Source organism: Nilaparvata lugens, chromosome 3 (assembly GCF_014356525.2).
Source record: "Nilaparvata lugens isolate BPH chromosome 3, ASM1435652v1, whole genome shotgun sequence".
Taxonomy (NCBI): domain Eukaryota; kingdom Metazoa; phylum Arthropoda; class Insecta; order Hemiptera; family Delphacidae; genus Nilaparvata; species Nilaparvata lugens.
This window is the reverse complement of record NC_052506.1, coordinates 30,412,798-30,432,613: the sequence shown is the minus strand read 5'-3', so window position 1 is coordinate 30,432,613 and position 19,816 is coordinate 30,412,798. Positions and strand designations below refer to the sequence as shown.

Sequence of the window (19,816 nt, the reverse complement as noted above, 5' to 3'; positions counted from 1 at the left end):
ATATAAATCTTATTCAATTTCAACATAAACTTCAACATAATAATAATAATAACAATTTTCATAGAATATTCTCTCAATATTTCATAACATGATAATATATAACAAAAAATTCTCTTAAATATTAATTTCTTTCAATCTGACTCTCAGCATAATATTTCAATATTTCTTCATAATATTATAACATTTGGCTTATTTGGATTTCAAGATTTTTAATAATCACAAATGACATTGAACCTAAAACATATAATTGGGATTTTGGCTGTTTTCTATCAATGGCCCTACTGCGTCACAGATTGCATGGTTCACGTTTTCCATGGCAGACATGAGAGTCTGATCTGACATAATTCAATTATTCAATGAAAATAATGGCAACACTCTCTCTTTCAAAACCATACTTATTTCTGATATAATCTGATTCAATATCCTGGGAACAAGATCCAATTTACAACTGGGATAGTGAATAAGACATTTGTTTCTGTTAGGCCAAGCAGAGTGGAATTTTCTCTGCCTTGTGAGCCTCTCTGGCTTGATCACGTAGAATTTCTTCACACTCATCGTAGTTGGTCGGAGTGGGTAGGTCCATTGAGAATTCTTGGGCAAGCTGGATTTCACATGTTGAAATCTTGTTGACACAGGTGGTGACAGCCCCCATCCAAGCCTGACTCCGGGTTGAGCTTCCTTCTTTGCCACCTTGAAATTATGAACAGGTGTTGGATGATCATTATCAAAACTGTGGTGATTATCCTCTGCCAAGGTGGGTCAACTTGTCGCTGGTCCACTCTGGTTTGGTCCCAATTTGGTGGTGGCTTTCTGACATCCGGTTTCGACGTTGTCCTGGGATTGATATCACTGCCAGAATCTTTCTGATTTTTGCCTGTGCTGCAATGGTGAATTTCAATTCATTCGTTTTGTTCCTGCAGTGAGATGAATCTTTTCTCTGAAGTCGATGGTGATGATGAAGAAGATGGAGTTGTGAAGATTTCTTCTGCTGGTGTTGTGGTCGTGATGGTGGAAGTTTGCTGCTTGAAGAATCTCCATTTGATGATTGGATGGATTGTTCAGATACTGATGAGGAAGGTGGGTGGAAGTCAATGTTGGTGGGATACAGCTCTTCCATTTCACCTACTTCTGGTACAGGTAATCATCCTGAATAATATCAAATTTCCTCTCAAACCCTCTTTTTAAAAGGTTGGCAAATCATTATTTATGATAAAAAACCGTTAACTTATGGCTATCCGGAGCATAAAGTTTCAGTAAAATCCATTGCACATGTTCCCTAAAACAAGGACATAGGCCTAATATATAAAACCATTACACCTAGCATTCCCAAAACAGGGATGGTAAAAAAACCCATTACACTATATGTGTAGGCTAACTGAAGCATGGGTGAAGTCTAGGATGGTTAGTTATCAACTTTTAAAATGTCATTTCAGATATTTTGATTTGTGTTTCTCATACGGTAATATCTAAAAATTATTTCATTGTTTCAAAAATACATTTTGAATCAATTATACGACCCAAGTATTTTGATAGAATGAAGAAAAAATGGCGACTGATGATGAATTTTGTTTACTTTTGTACAGTCACTGTCAAAAGTAAAAAAAAAATATTCTGGCAAAATGACAACATTGCAAAGCTAGAGAGAGATAGCGCTATCTGTTTGATGTATGATAGAAAAGGACAGCAACATTATTATCAATCGTACACTGCCATTATAACATGAACCTCACTATAGAACTTGAATATTTAAACCCTACCCCAGTCCAGGATTTAAAATCACGCTGTTTTTAGTCCTGGACTTAACGATTTTTGATAAATCCTTGACTCGGAAAGAGGCGAGAATCAAATTCAAGTCCTGGACTTATAAGCCCTTCACTCAGAAAGCGAAATTATGAACTCCAGGGTCTAACGTGATCTCTAAACTCCAGAGTCTTTTCAAGTCCTCGACTAAGTTAACGCTCTGACTCGGAAAGCCAATTTTCTGACACCAGAGTTTGAAGCCAGTTAAAGTCTAGAACTTAGCTGAATCCCGAGCTCGGAAACCGGCCATTAATATATTAGAATAGCAGGCTAGTTGTTACAAAGTCACAGTCCCAGTCCAAAAATGAAGATAGATTTAAGAGTATTTTTATTCAGAAATTAGAATTAAGATAGAGTTGAAATGTGATTGACGGTGAAGTAGTTAGCATTTCTGGTTAAAATTGTAATAAACCAATCAATGATAATATACTAGTGTTTATTGACCGAGCGAAGTGAGGTCTAAGATTCAAGTCGACGGTTTGCCATTTCTCTTAATGTTTAATTATGTTTTAATGTTTATATGTTGCGCATTTACTGCGAAACGCGGTAATAGATTTTCATGAAATTTGACAGGTATGTTCCTTTTCAAATTGCGCGTCGACTTATATACAAGGTTTTTTGGAAATTTTGCATTTCAAGGATAATCTAAAAGGAAAAAGGAACCTCCTTCATATGCCAATATTGGAGTAAAAATCAGACTATAGAATTATTCATCATAAATCAGCTGTCTAGTGGACTACCCGTTCAAAAACATCGAACATCTTGAAAATGTATCTATCCATCAACGTTAGTAGACAGTTGACTATAATACTACCCGTTCAAAAACATCGAACATCTTGAATCTTTCCATCAACTTTGTACACAGTTGCAGCCAGACCTGATAACAGCGCTCACACTCACATTCCGGGACGACACGTCACGGTACGATAGAACAAAAAGCTCTTTTTATTTAGGATTTTTTCTAGACATTTCAAATTGATAAATTATTTAATAATTTTTGAGAAAACATAACAACAGGTCAATGTAACTTACTGAGCGCGAGGTCTACTGTTCACAGAACCACTAGTCATTATATTATGTCCTAAACTCTCTTTATCTACCGTAGCTTCTCTTCTGCATTCTACTATCCTACACAGGGGCTTATATAAGGAGGGGCCCAGGGGGACCGACCCCTCCCGAAATAATGAATATAAAGAATAATAAGTGGGCCTACGGTAATCTGAATAACGGTAAAGGTATTTTTGACGGCCTGACGGTAAAGTAAAAAGGGCGTTCAGCGCAAATTACCCTCTGAATACGAGCAGCTGATATAAAGTATAAAGCAAACTGTTATAAATATGAGGATGGGGTGTTTACTCAAAATCACTTAATACCTTTCAGTAACCTTGTCCCCCTCAAAAAAATATCTTTATTCGCCACTGATTCTACTAGGAACTTATTCAATGTTGACGGGGTTATAAAAATATCCCGATATTCAAATTTAACCATGTTGTCGAAACTAGGACGGTTAGTTTCTATGAGCGTATGGACCGTCCTAGACGGGTAGCTTAGGTGCGAGGGCTAACTTGCAAAAGTAAAGTCCTAACTTGCTGTACACCGATTGGCGATTGGTGGAGAGATCGTATGACGTATGAGTGGAATTGGATGTTTGTGTTGTTTCCGGACGCTGCTGCTACCTGACGGATAGTTAGTGTAGCAGTGAATTTACAGTGTCGGCACGGTAGATTGCCGACAGGTAAGAAGAGGGACACGTAGCCACTTCCACTTCCCCCCACCAATACTGTCTGTCGGCTGGTGGGCGTGCGTGCGTGGTCCGTTGACTCCGTGTCCAAGTCGAACTCAACTCAACCAACAGCGATCAGCCAGTTCAAGTTCAGCCTGAACGTCGCGTGCTCTTTTAATCTCTGTGTGTTCTTTTTACAAAATAGTGAATTAATCAAGTGTGTTGTTTGTTGGAGTTCAAGAATCGGCAGTCAATGGATACCTGTCGCTCTTGACGATAGCCATAGGCTTGTCAGAGGTGAGTGCAGTTCATTAATTTATTACAATTTATTGTGTGTGGTTCAGGAATTTTTGTGAGCTGACGAGAGAATGTCCGTCGTCGGTTTAGAACAGGTGAACCGAATCTAGATCTGCCCCACCCGCGTTACACCACTTTTCCTATGGTACTACAACTTTGTAACCGGAACATTATTATCGTGAACAACCGCTACACTTTAATATGTCAGCTTGGGTAGAGCTGCTTTCAACATCAGTGAATGCCTTGAATACGCTATAGGTTATTAGTGGGAAGAATACACTTACCTTCTCGAATACCGGTAGGTTTACCGGATAAAAAACTGTGAACAGTGATGAACCAGCTGAATTTTTTTCATTATTGCTTACAAGTTGAAGAATATTTTTCACGCCTCTAAAACTCTTGCTCATGGCAACTCGCGTTGTAGATTTATAATAATAATACTATTCGTATGGCTTTTATTGGTGGGGAGTTCCACCACCTTTTATTGGTTGTGAGACGGCAGTTCCACCTAAATATAATAATAATAGGTTGTCAATGGGCCTTACGACTGTCATACTTCAGCCGGGACCGACATTTAACGTGCCCATCCGATAACACTGTTAGGCCTAGATTATAATTATTATGCACCTTCATATTTTTATTATATGAAAGTCGATCCACGATTTTCCGGAAAAAATCAGTCGCCAGTAACATTCTAATAAGTCTATTCAAGATTCTTTATTGCCAGAACAACTTTATTTTGTCAAAATAATAACAAAAGAGAAATTATGATATAAAATAAGCATAATAATAATAGAAATCATAAAGTATATGAAAATATTCAATCCATGTAAAACATACTAGGTAACTTACTTCAATAACATTTTGTCTTAGTCTTAGTTAGAAACAAACTAGGTACAATTCATACAGTATTAGGCTAATAATTAATAAGTTAGTTATTTAGTGTTAACTATTTCAATTGAAATGATAAGAAACCCATCACTCATGTCATGATTTAATCATTGATGTATTCAAGTAATTGAAGGGTCAATGACCAAAATTTGAAATTTGTTTTGAATTTATTTGTTCTAAAGAGCCTACTTAACACAGTAGGTAATTTCCCGATTAATGACTTATTTTATTAACAGAGACTCTATTTCCACAAATACGGTACTAATAATAGTATCTTCTCCATACTTGTGTATCCCATTTCGCAAAATCATATCTCCTCTAGAAAAATAATTGATTTACAGAATTACTCTGCTATTTTATAAATGAAATTCCCATGGAAAACACCAGTAAAAGAATATACTTATTTGAATATAGGATTGAATTGAATTTGTGAGGGTTGAGAAGAAATGTTTATGAATCAGGGGACTATAAATTCCATCTTTTTACTTCCTTCTCTTAACCCAACTCCCTCGTCAACAGAAACTGATGGAGTTTATAAGAAGAGTAGACTACCAACTTCCTAAGACCCCAACTATGGGTGACTGACGCGCTGAATTTATTTCGCTCGCGTCTTCAGAATGCTTGGCTTGATGGGGATTCGTTCACCGCATAAGAGAAAATTCATCCAGTTAAGGAAAAAAAATTGTGCGCGTCTGAGACTCCCTGGGGCTCCTTGAGACTCCCTTTTGATAGTGATGAACTCCCTCTCCCTCCTGGTATTACAAAGTAATCTGAAATTGTCAGTACATGTTTTCAATATAAAAGGGAGGAGGGTGATACATTCTTGAGGGTGGGGGTCAAAAAAAGTGCGGAAGTGTTTGGCATGACGACTGAAGACCTGTTAGTGGTGGGTGGTGATTTGGGAAACCTCTGTAATCGCTACTGTAGCGGGTACAGTGAAGTGTACACCGGTAGCTCGAATACCATGGTTTAGCCGCACTGAAGTACTCAGATGGAGAGTATATTTGCAACTATTCAATTAATCAACATCCGCAGTAGCGGAAGTCTTCAGAGTAATTATTGGAATTTCGTACAATAAATTATTATGATACAAGTTAATTAGTTCTATACTAGCACAAAGGAGAGTGTAGGAACTCCTCCTACACCGCCTCCTCCTCCTCCTCTTCCTCCTCCTTCACCACCTCTTCTTCCTTGATCAAGAATACTGCTTACTTCACTGCAAGTGAAGAGTGGATAACTATATCTGTATCATTACTATAGAGTAAATAACATAATTATTATTCATTAAAAAATCTTCCTCGTTTTTGAGTGTTTTTGAGAATTGACCTCGCACTCGCACATCTTTAATTCGAGTTTGCTGAATAGGAATTTGGAATCGCGTATTCTCTATCTTCATTTTGAAGCGATTTGGATTTTAATGGATAGGATGAATCATACCGGTAATCGTTTCCTAGAAAAATCGCTGCAAACTGGCAGAGATTGATCAAAAAAGAACACAAACCTTATAAATTTGGACCGATCTCCCTACTACACGACCTAAACCTGGTTCCAACCAGGTTTGCGCAAGATGAAGATAAATAATTCGCGATCTCAGATTCGGATTCAGCATCCCCAAATTAACCATGTGCGAGGTCAATTCTCAAAAATTCTCATAAACATGGAAGATTTTTTAATGAATAATAATTTTGTTATTTACTCTAGGATACTATAGAGTCTATCGTAATGTTATAGATATAGTTATTCACTCTTCACTTGATAAGCAGTATTATTGATTATTATTAAGGAGGAGAAGTAGTAGGAGGAGGAAGTTACTCTCTCCTCTGTGCTTCAAGTATAAAATTAATCAACTTGTAACATAATAATAATTTATTGTACGGATTTCCAATAATGCTATAAATTACTGTGAAGACTTCCGCTATTGCGGATGTTGACAACAGATTAATTGAATTGTAGCAATATCCTACTGTATCTCCTTTCCAGTAAATTTAAATAGTGTCTACTCTTGAGTGTGAGTTTATATTTCCAGGTACAAAAAATTGAAGTCAGAGCAGGGCTCGATTTACATTATTATGGGCTGAATGGGCTATAGCCCAGGGTGGTTGAATTCAGGGGGCTGCAAATTTTGATAAAATGTAAAAAAAAATAATTATTACAAATACTAATTATTCCAAATAAATATTATTCCAAATCTTACTTCTTCTGTGGTGTGAATCTATTGAGATTTGTGTTAAAGTTGGTGTCGTGTGAACAGAGGCTTGCACAAACCTGTAGATTTGTGCAAACCCAGGTTTGCGTAAACTTTTGAGAAAATATCGTTGTCTTGTAGACCCGGCATTAGTCACACTTCAACTAAAAGTCGCACTATAAAGTTAATATAGTGAGTCACTGTCTTACATAGATAAAGAAGAACTTATATATTCATAATATCAAGATGATTCTTCTTCTGACTTTACAGCTCAATGTGAGCTTTAGCCTCTCGCACAAGAGCCCTCCACACATCACGGTCACATGTCTTTCGTTTCCATGCTATTATCCCCATCTTCCGGAGATCATCCTCTACTTCATCACTCCCTCGTTTGCGTGGTCTCCACTGTTGTCTTCTGCTCTCCATCCTGGCCTTATAAATTGCTTTTGGAATTCGATGTTCTGCCATTCTCTCAACATGACCATCCCAGCGCAATCTTTGTGATTTAATAAAACGGACCACATCCCCACCTCCAAGAATTTTATTCATTTCATTGTTCGATCTTCTTCTCCACACCCCATTGTCGTTGACGCCCCCATATATTCGCCTGATAATAAATTTATTTTTCTTTCAAAAATTCTTATAAACTGTGTAAAACAAGTTGAGACATGATTATAAATTACAGGGTTGCCAAATCGTGTAAAATTGCAACCTTCTCAGATTTCCAATTCAATGTCAGAATTGGACGTAGGATATCATCCCCGATACCCAAGTAGTGCTAAAAAAGTTTCAGGGTTGAAGGATTAAAAGGAAATTCAACTTTTATGATAAAATTGGAAACATCACGAAGATTTGTTTTTCTTTTGAATATCACTTCCCTCAGAAACATGGGGCGTCGTAATGCGTAATAATTTTATATAAAATTAACGGGGAGAATGTCTCCTTTCTATTGGTGTCTCGATAATTTTTATTCGACCTATAGTTATTTTTTAATTAATGATTATGTTCGTCAATGTCGAGACATTTTGAGCAGAAAACATAAAATTTTCGACATGCTAGAAACTTTTTTGTTTCAAAAGATAAGTAGGTGGTAAAAGCGAGAAAGTTTTTCAGAAATAATTGAAATTATTTTTCCTATATTGTCAAACGTACTAGGAGGTACGTATTTTGGCCTCTTAGGAGTTTCAGAGTCAAGGATAGCGGCTGATTGGTGTGCATATGCTATCAATAGCTGGGATCAACAAATTCAAAATACAGAACGATTGAAAAATTCGGCAACTGCAAGCCACATGATTATAAAAAAGTAAAAATGACAACCTCGTCTGGAATAATCCAAGCTGTGTTTCATTACAGTCTTTCTAAAGGCAATCAGCTGCTTGCTTTTGAAATAATTCAGTCAAATAATCTTGTAAATTGCCAGCCTTTAGCATACAATTTGGTTCACAATGCATACCATGCAGCCGCTCTTCTAACTTTAAGGGCCGGTTTCCGAGCTCGGGATTTTTAAGTTCTAGACTTTAACTGGCTTTAAACTCTGGAGTCAGAAAATTGGCTTTCCGAGTCAGAGCGTTAACGTAGTTGAGGACTTAAATAGACTCTGGAGTTTAGAGATCATGTTAGACCCTGGAGTTTATAATTTCGCTTTCTGAGTGAAGGGCTTATAAGTCCAGGACTTGAATTAGATTCTCGCCTCTTTCCGAGTCAAGGATTTATCAAAAATCGTTAAGTCCAGGACTTAAAACAGCGTGATTTTAAACCCTCGACTGGTTCTAGACTTAACTAAGCAAACACAATTCAGTTATTGTTTTGGAGTAGATAAAAAGCCAAGTAGATGTCATGAAATACCTAAATTATTTGGATTAGTCCATCTGAATTCATCATTTATAGTTTGCAAGTTCATTTTGGAATATAATTGTATCAGAATTATGTGTAAAAAACTAACCTCATTTTACGACTAACAACCTAAAAATGTTCAAGCGAAATAATACAAGGATTGCCTTGGAATTTATATTCCAATCTGAATGTTATTAATCAATGTCATATTCAACTTATTAATAATAAATTATTTCTCCAGTTTTTTTCAAAACAAATACGTTTTCAAACTCAATAGCCTAATGAAATTTTTTATTCCAAAATCACTGGTTAGGTTCAATGATCAATAATAACATAACGTGAAATGAAATGTTTATTCATTCACCTTTGCCTACAAAGAAATCGAAATGTATTTTTACAAAATAGTTTGGAGAGCATGCTCATTTGAATTGTCCCGCTGTAATCAGCTGTTTCCGTTTTGCTATATATGCCAATAATACAACAGTAAAATATTGTTAATTTCCCTCATGTTTACTGCGTTAAAGTCCTGGACTCAAATAGTCGAGAACTTGATAGACTCCGGAGTTTAGAAGATAAAATCGTGACTCAGAAAGTCAATTTAGACCCGAGAGCTTATTTCAGTCCTGGACTCTGTAAGTCCAGAACTCATAGATCCCGAGCTCGGAAACCGGCCCTAAAAGTCCTTGGCGACCAAAATACTACCTTCCTACTTTTGACTATTGAGAAAATAATTTCAATTATTTCTGAGAAACTTTTTCTCTTTCACCACCCACTTATCTTTCGAAAAATTTCATGTCGAAAATGTTTGAAAAACATGTCGAAAATTTCATGTTTTCTGCTCGAAATGTCCCGACATTGACGAACATAATCATTAATTAAAAAATAACTATAGATAGGATAAAAATGATCCAGACACCAATAGAAAGGAGACACATTCCCCGTTAATTTGATATAAAATTATTACGCATTAAGACGCCCCATGATTCTGAGAGAAGTGATATTCAAAAGAAAAACAAATCTTCGTGATGTTTCCAATTTTATAATAAAAGTTAAATTTCCTCTTAATCCTTTAACCCTGAAACTTTTTTAGCATTACTAGGATATCGGGGATGATATTCTCCGTCCAATTCTGACGTTGAATTGGAAATTTGAGAAAGTTGCAATTTTACAAGAATTGGCAACCTTGTAATTTTTTTGGATGGAGAGGGCCAAGTCTCAACTTATTTTACACAGACTATAGTATAGAGGCATCAACAGTAGTGACATTCCATGTCTCTGAGCAATAAGTGGTCGGATCAGCGTTTTGTAAATTTTCAGTTGAGTTGCTCTAGATAGAGACCGAGAGATGATCAATTTAATATTGGCATAACAGCCATGATTGCCAGCTATTACCATAGAGAAAGGATAAGCGTAAGGATAGACTATTTGTTTTTCTTTGCTATTACTCTCTGATTTTGTGATTTATTTCATTACTCATCAAGATGATTTAGTGTCACTGAAAAGTCAATTAAAACGCTATTCTGGACCAAATTACTGATTATCGAGCCAGCATGTCTCAAGCCTTTTTATAGAACTGCTTCGACTAATGCGCTAGATGAAGTACTGAGAACTCCATATACGGAGAGGTGGCTAATTATTAATTTTATTAGCTACCTAATAATTGTTATAAAGAACAACGAAACATACCTACTACTGCTAGAAAGATTCAATCAAAAATATTAATATTGAAGTAAACATTTTCCATTCAAAATAAACATGTATGAGGCTAGTCTGTATTCTACTAATCTACACTCCCAAACATTATATTTTTTGATTATTCATTTTTAATTGGCTTCCCCCACATTATCCCATTCTATTGTGGTCCGAGCAGACACTGATTGCAAGCATCATCACCAGTCATCCCCACTGATCATCAATCTGTTAATCATTTCATAACTAGCAAATTGTATATCGTTGCGATTGGAATGCCATTAACTTGCCTGGGGAAGGAAGAATAGTTCTATGGCCTCAGTAACAATCAATAACAAACTCATATTGTACTTCTGCACGAAGAAACCTAGAGAAAGAGTGAGAAAGGAGATAGAGCGAGAGAGAAAGTGAGTGAGTGAGTGTGGGAGAGAGTAATTTGAGAGAGCGTTCTAGAGATTCTTTATATTCTATAAGTTATTTTAAGATATTGATGCAAGTTGAATGATATCAACTTAAACACCTCAACAATTGAAGAAAGACGATGTAAAATAAGTAATTTATCTTTTGTCAAGTTCTCTTCCAAGCATACGTCTTGAAAAAATGTGCGGTTAGTTAAATTTACCTCCAAAATGACTTCAAATGAAATCAATATTGATTGTTATTGATAGTCTAAGGAAATCAAACATCTTGAATAAAAATCTTGTCTTTCCATCTTGAATTATAATTATATTTTTTATTGTTATAATTATTCAAATTCATTATAGGCCAAACGTAATGAATCATGCGTTTTTTTGCTCATTGCTCATGTTTGGTTAGCATTCACAAACCATGACATGGTAGACACTCAAACTAGGTAAGCTACAAGAGATGTCTTTCAGGATTTTTTGTGCTGTCATACGCCGAAAATATTGTTTTATGTAGCAGAACGACAGTTGGGGTGCGAGAAATTTATTTTGTCTAGTCACTCAACTTACTTTACATAGACTTCTCAACGTGCTAATTTGACTTGTACTGAAATTTAAATTAAAAGCATGACTGACGATTTTCAAATTGTCATGACTCATGGTGATTCATGATCTTCAAAACTGAAACAACATAGTTATTTCACTTTGTGCAAATGTATTGGCACTCTAGACAGGAATACCACAGCCACTAGGATGCTGGGAAATAATTTGCAAATATTCAATTTCATACTGAACTGTTAATCATATGATGTTTAATCATAGAAAGTTTGTGGTAGTTGATATCACCAAACCAAATTCATGTAATGGGTGGAGTAGAAGCCGGGTCGAGCAGTGCTGTTTTATCCTTCCATAATCTTATATGTTACAGTGTAACTGGGAAAAGGCTCCCACACACAAGACGTGAATGGAGTGGCCAAATAAAAAATGAAAATGCTTAGCGTGTATTACCACTTTCTTATTCAGTGAAGTAGGTCCTTCTTAAATTCCATAGAATAGATCCCTCAAGCTTTGAATCAGAGGGCCAATCAATTTATTTCTTGCATTATTGTAATATTAATTTATAAAAACTTATATAGGCTATTATATTGTTATATATTATAATATATTTAATCTTGTAATATTATTATTTGGTGAATAATCTCTGAATCTTATTCCAAATTTACGTGTTTTATAAATTTAATAAATTTTTACATTTCTTTTTTTACTTATTACTACAAATTACTTTTTTTAATTTAGGTACTCATTCTTTCCATTAAATTCACTTGATATTATTATTATTATTATTAATCTACAATTTGAGACCATCACTATATACCGAATTGGTCAATCTGTTGGGGCCCATGTCTGTTTCTTGTGGATGAGTCATCGTCATCCAGATAACATGTCTGCGTACCAATACCCTATGACATGTTTAAGATATGATTTAGATATTGCACAATCATCATCTTATTATTGAAACTGTTGCTATTTTTGATATCTAGTATAATATTATCAATACTTAATCAATACCTCACACTTTTACGGTATTATCTATTAAAAAAAGCTAATCCTTACTCACTTAATGTATACCTTACAAATCTGAATCTTTTCTCGGAATCTTCAAAAGGTATCGGCAAGCCGAAGAACTAGTCTTCACACACAGACCTTAGGTCCATGTGAAGATCATTCCTGAATAAAGCCATGTCGGTTCACGACTTTTTCTTGATGAATTCAATCCTGATGAGCTATGAATCCCAATCATGATTAGAACTAGGATTAAGATTTTTTGAGGATAATTTTCTATTTGATTTAATTTCAACTGTTTTTTATTATACAAAAATAACATTCTCTTGTAAGAGTATTTAGAACTGACATTGTAAATCATATTGTTTTGTTTTTTATGAGGAATGAAGAACTTTTTGAATTGAATTGAATACTTAGTGATCATATTTATCCACTGTATGTTATTGACAAATATTTGTTTCCGTTCTCAACATTTTAAATATCAACTCAAGGGCATTTTAATTTTGTATAGCTAGTTGTTCAATTTTCATGCGAGAAACGGTAGTTCTCCTGCAATGTGCACCAAGTCTATATCCTTGAACAGTGGCGTTGAACGCTGCTGTACATGTGCTGCTAACAATACAGTGAAAGTACGCTAGAAGTTGGTGGGGGAGATAGCTCATCCTCTGGCAGCTATAGTAAGAATCAACTCAAATTGTCAGCACCTGTTGAATGGGAGAGATTGGTGTTATCTATGAGGGATGTTTGAGCTTGATGCCGTAGCCGTCGGTCGTTGCGTTGGAAGCTGTGCGCCGTGACGACCTTGCTCGACGCCCGGAACGTGACTGCGCATGCGTCACTACAGCTTAGTGCTTAGTTCAGCCCGTTACTAAAGTACATCGTGCTTCTATATAGAATTGATGCTGTTCAACGCAAGTTATAAATTGAAGGGAAGATTCCCAAGTATCAACTAAACTAATATAAATAATTTTGAATTTTATAAATGGCTTAATACCTTGATCAAATACCTTTATTATTCCGTTAACTAAGAGATACTGATAATCGAGTAATTCAATCAGGTACTTGTTATCAGATATAGCTACTAGAAATTATTACTTATCACTCAAGTAGCCTATTAGGTAGTACAGAGAGATACTAATAATCAAGTATCCTTTATGAGCATTTATTAGCATTTATGAGTATAATATTGAATATCCATACAATACTATGACAACATTCATTAGTGATGTCCAGTAATACTAAAGGAAAACAATAAATGTTGAGATCAAATAATTATAACATTGTAAACTTTTAATGAGTAGTTGCTACAAGTTCATTCTTGAATGAGATCTGAAGCAACATGAAGAGTTTGAAAAGATGTTGAGGTCGGTCAGCATTGCAGATGGCCCATCCGTAACTTCCCAACTGTATGCGACCGGGCGAGCCTACCTCAGTAGTTGTAGGTTCAGTGAGATTTTCCGCCGATGATCAATGAAAATTGAGTCTTTTCAAGGGTGGGTGTGAGAAGTTTTCATGAATATTTCAAGATTCAAGATCCGCATGAAGATTGCTGAGTTCCAAATATGTACAATATCAATCGAAAACCAATTTTTATATAATAATAAATTGTATTATTTTCTGGAATCAAATCTGACCTATCCAAGGTGTTTAAATACTGTTAGAATCAAAGTATAGGATCCAGGGTGGAGGAGCATTGAGTGGAAGACATTTTTTCTATTTGAATGTAAATTTATATGGCCTTTCATTGAGGCCAGACTCTTCTGCCGCCGCCTACTTTCACTGCTGGCTATTCCGGTTTCCGTTCCGGAACAAAATGTTTGTCTTCAGCACTGACCACTCACGAAAAAATGAAATTCATCTTTTTCCAATTCAGCTAGTCATAAAAATAATTCAGTCCAGTCCACATTTATGATTCAAACTAAATGTGGAATTTCTGGTGACAAACAAAAGCTATAACTTTCATGTTACCTGCTCTTTTCGTTTCCTCCAAATTCAAGTTGGATCAACTCAAATGATTGAATAGTCAAGTCAACATAATTATGCTTATAGTTTTTCAAACCCGCTGTCTTTTAGAAAGTGGAGGATAAAACCTAAATTTAATATTATTTATGCTACCCGCATAGTTTTAGACAGAATGAAATGTTGAATCATAATATTATTTTTATTTTGATTTCACATTAGGCCGAGTGCTGAACTAGTACCAACTCCAAAAGATACTAATTGAATCTCCGAGTTCAAAACTATCATAAATTTAATTCATGCTTCATATAAAACTATAAAGCATGATGGTAAGATAATACATATAGCAAGGTAAGTTGATTTGGTATACAAATCAGTAAATCATAATAAATTATAGTCCTTGCCCTCAACTCAAGCTTATTTGCATTTGCCTCTTTAAGATGATTGTTTTTTGACCAAATTCATTTAGCTCATTATTTATTTGTGTACTATATTTGCAATGCAACATTCTTCTCATCTGTTCAATAGTGTTTCATTGTGTGTTAATTCAGAAATTGAAAAAAGTACCATAAGATTAATCAATTATAATTATAACAACAGATTTAATTGTCTACAATCTTGAAAACATCCAAACAAGATACTTGAAAATATCATAACGTTCTTGAAACGAAATGTAACTATGAAGGAAATACAATAATAGTCTAATTATAAGAACATGCTTGGTGCGGTCAATTATAGCTAAATGCATTGTTTTTCTCTAGAGCGAACAATAAATATGGAGATTCTTAACAAAAATATAGTAGTAATAGACAGGGACATTAGAAGTGAGCCAATCATAGGCCCTACCATTTTTATTTTAACAATATCAAACTGCGAATCCATGAATAGAAAAACAATTAACTTCATACACTTTTCTTAATAAATAGGAGCAAATTTCAAGGTTACATCTACAAGCCAACACTTTCACTAGACGGTTGAGACTAGACAGTATAAATCAGTATAATGAACTTAATTCAATTGTGTCATACTGTTTACTGTATAGACAGGTTCATTGGTCTCTAGTGAGAATCTGAGTTTCATGTATCCAAATGAGGTAACTTGAAAATTTCACTGTGTACTGGAATATTACTTCATTCATCTCTGCATTACTGCTTTCAGTTCGAACAACAATAAACTTTTCGTTGCTTCCCGTTCAAATTTCAAGTTTTTCCTTCTAATCAATGCCAGGAAAATAAATAACACATACAATCCCAGAACATTGTTTCAATTGTTGAAAATTGATGAAACGTGAGGTTCATCCATATGATCTCCCATGAACATCATCCTATTCCTCCCATCACTCAATCTTCAGAAAAAACTTGTTTATGGTTTTTGCAGTGAGTATAACATAAGAGTATTTGAATCTTATAATCTTTATTGAAATTCCGACTTTCAACATAATAGTCCATATCTCATACAATCCTTGTGATTGTGAGAAAATGATTCAAATGGCTGCATATGAGTAACACAGGATTGTAACACAGCTCTTAAAAGACTTGATGAATGGCTCAGAGCGAATATGTTGGCCCTGGATTACAGAAAAACGAAGGAGATAAGCTTCAGGTCAGCGGAAAGCGCTTTACTGGAAATACATAGCCACAAAATTGAATGTATTAAAGAAGTTAAAGTTCTTGGAAGTTATAGAATATCTTGGAAGGAAGCTGAATTCATCGATTTTTGTAATAAGAAATTTAAGGTCTCTGTTGAATTTTCATAATTTGAAAAATGTATACTACGCGTTGTTTCATCCTTGATTTCTTACGGAGTAGCATTCTGGGGAAATTCTGTTGAGTCAATCCAGATTTTTAGATTGCAAAAATGGGCTGTAAGGGTGATGATGGGTGAGGTAATGAGGACAAGCTGCCGTCCATATTTCAAAACGCTAGAATACTACCATTTCCAAGCCTTTTCAAGTTAGAATGTATTTGTCTCATTAAAAAGAACGAAAATAATATAATTAGAGGGTCTTTAATACATTCTTATGACACACGGAGACGTCATCATCTCAGAGATGAACAGCATAGAACCACAATGTATGCCTTGGGGTTAGGAGTTTGGGTATTAGTCTTTATAATGCCTTACCGGATAACATGAAGGGGCTGGTGTCGAAGAGATTCGGAATGGAGTTGAAGAGGGAGCAGGTAAAGAATTGCTTCTATTCCATATCTGAGTTCTACGATCACTTTGCCGGCACCAGAGAATCGACTTCAACTCTAACGATTCGTTAATTCGTTAAATTAGGAAACTGAATTTCAGTGAAAAATTGACAAATCCTTATACCCCTTTTACAGGAGGTCACAGGATGAAATAAACTAAACTAAACTATGTGATAAATGAGCATTTTTCGTAATCCATATTCCGATTGAGTTATCCGAAAATCGTTAATTCCACCCTATACAGAAATAATGAATTAGAAACCATGAACCAAAACTTATCTGGATTTTCCATCCATTCTAACTCTGGTCTTCAGGATGAATAAAGTTCATCTCCATGTATCTAGCTTGTAGTGGATTCACTTCACCAGAACTAAATCAGTGACATACCTCAGAATACCGATTATATATTTAGCAGATGACCTTGATGGTCACTAGTGCTCTGCACCTAATCAATGAACTCTGCTAGTACTTCTGCGAGCTGCGAGATGAGGGCTTCTGTTCCACATTCAGTGGCATCATCTTCCACGAGGCTCATTTTCCTCAGACTCACCCATTCGTCTTCGCCCGGTGCGAAAGAGACAGACGATCGGCTGATTCCGGTTTTTCTCGTTTGCAACTTTCTAAGCTTTTTCATCTCACCTCTTTTTGGAATCTTTAGGTCCATTCCTTGCATTGCGAAAGATTCAATCAATGAAGATATTACAGTCAATTCTATTCATTTGGAGTAAATCTGCCATTATTGCTAGAGAACAATTCAGTTCCAACTCATTTCAGAGAGATATTTCAAACTGAATCAGTTTCCAATCTTTCCTCCTTTCTCTTCTTTTCTCATTTTCCTCCTTACACTCAAACGTTCCCTTCATACTTCAATTCAACAAGTGAAAGGAATAATATTCCCTTATCAACCCTGATTGAGCAACGCTTCAACACAACATGATACTATCGTCTTATTTCTTATTAACAAAAAAACAGTTGATACCAATACATTACGAGTTGTGACCAATTCTTGGTTCGATCAACTCCAAACCCTCATCGACTTTTGAAATCAGTAAAATATGAAAGATTAGGCGTTTTCGTGTCAAAAAATGTTGCTCTGCTTGTGTGACTACAAAATGAATACATGGAATCCATAAATTATCTTAAAAGCCTCAAGACTTAGAAATTACACATTCCTACTTACACTACACACATTTAAACTTTGATGATGATATCAATCATTGATATTGATACTTTCAAATAACACTGAATTCAAAGAATTTGTCAGTCTTATCATGTATTCTCCCTAGCAACTCTTCTCATGAGGATGCTTGTTGATTTGACCTACAAACAGTAAAACACAGTAATGAGGTCTCATACAAGTAGGAACTACTGTCAGTTGTGTAACAGGAGCTATGAGAGGAACAATGCTTCTTGTATAATTTCATTTCAGGCTTCCCATTGTTATATTCATGTATGTCCTATTGTTCGACCTACAATATTGTAGCATTCGTGTCCGCATTACTGCTTAAATTCAGTTAGCAATGCTGGAGCTTATGCACGCACAACGCGCATGTGACCAAACTACTGAATTGCACTTTGGGTATTCGGATTTATAAATCACAGTCTCATATTTCAGGAAATATCCCATCCGTTGTCAACGGATGGGATACCGTTGTTATGCAATAAGCGGCTCTTATGAACTTTCATGATTTGTATCCGTGTTAAATGCAATCACAAACATATATTTCACCTACACTATACCCTGTCATTATCACTGATTCTAAGCAAGCTCAACATTATCCTCATTTTTGAGTCTGATAAGAGGTCAATGTAAGGAGTAAAATGTAAGCCTATGATAGAAGTCAATCGTAAACTGTTTCTTCATTTGTAAAAGTCTGCAAGGTACATCCATAGACATTATTCCTTTTCATCTATTTATTAATGCGAGAATTCCATACTGTACATTCATAATAAAGGTTAAACGCAGAGAGTTTGGAATTAAATTACAAAATGCAGTTTTCAATTACAAAGAGCGCAATGTGATTACATGGTATACTCTCTGGTTGTATGCTCATGTTTGAGCTCTTCATTGGTACCGTATTCTATTTCTAATTTATCAAATCAATTATCTTATGTGATCAGTCTGAATTTTCATTCGTTAAAGAATGTTATCTGGAGATACTCTTGTTACCTATGATTTATTGGAGAAATGAAGTAGCATACTGTATCTTATCAAGAAATTTTATTGGTGGTGAAGGAGGTTACTTACTTGACTTGATGTGGCTCTACAGTTCATGATGAACTTTGGCCTCCTCAACATGTCGCCTCCACGTCTCTCTATCTTGTGCTCTCTGCCGCCAGTTTGTCACTCCCAGCACACGTAGATCACCCATCACGTTACTAATTCATCTCCTCCTTGGCCTTCCTCTTCTCCTCGTCCCAATCACTATATCATCCATTATTCTAACCGGTCCTCTTTCTTCAGCCATTCTCACTACATGACCCAGCCATTCGATTCTTCTTGATTTTATGGTGCGTATAATATTTCCTTCCCCGATTTTTTCATCTATCTCACAATTATATCTGCCTCTCCATATACCTTCGTCACATATTGGACCCAAAATTCTTCTGTACAGTGAAGGAGGTTATGCTCTATTAATTATTATTGGTGATAGAGGAAGATAGATCTAAGATCTATCTAAAAATAGTTATTTCTCTTCTTCAATGTATCCGATCATTTTCTATAATAAAACTATTAATTTTCTATGAATTTGTTTGATGAATCACTGTAATTGGGATTATGTTAGCAAGATGCTCCGTATAATCTGAAATCACCTAAAACCGAGGGGACCTATAACTGGAGCAACGCTGAAACCGAGTTCAGCTGGAGGCTCCAGCATTCCAGTGCTGTCCGTCTCCACCCGTTATTTAGTTGCAGGACGACAGAAACGCACCATCGTTTACTTCTGTCTCGTTCTAACAAGAAACGGACATTCCATGACTCTCACGCATTCCCAAGCTGACTGTATATATATATAAATTAAAGGACGCAATTGTGGTGAGTCTGAGGAAAGAATGTTGCTGGAGCTGAGCCAGTGAAGGCAACCTGAGCTTTCCTCCCTTACAGAAATTCGCAGCTGTTTAAAATTGTTCAATGGCGCATATTTGAGACATATCTAATCGGTGATTGATTGATTAACAATCAAACAAGATGTTTTTGTCTAAAAAATGATTTTTCCTAGTGTTAATGTTGATTGTTGATTTCTAACTGGTTGTGTTGAACGAATAGTAGTATAAT

The 19,816-nt window shown here is 35.5% G+C and overlaps 1 protein-coding gene across 1 annotated transcript in view; it reads left to right on the top strand.

The window, feature by feature from the left end:
- The first annotated feature begins 924 nt into the window (after positions 1-924).
- The window catches only part of LOC120350211, a 45,760-nt gene continuing 26,868 nt past the window's right edge, over positions 925-19,816 (top strand). Inside the window, exons 1-2 of the mRNA XM_039422764.1 lie at positions 925-1,077; positions 3,556-3,820. Of these exons, the coding sequence (XP_039278698.1) occupies positions 925-1,077; positions 3,556-3,820 (418 nt within the window). The remainder of the gene's footprint in view (positions 1,078-3,555; positions 3,821-19,816) is intronic.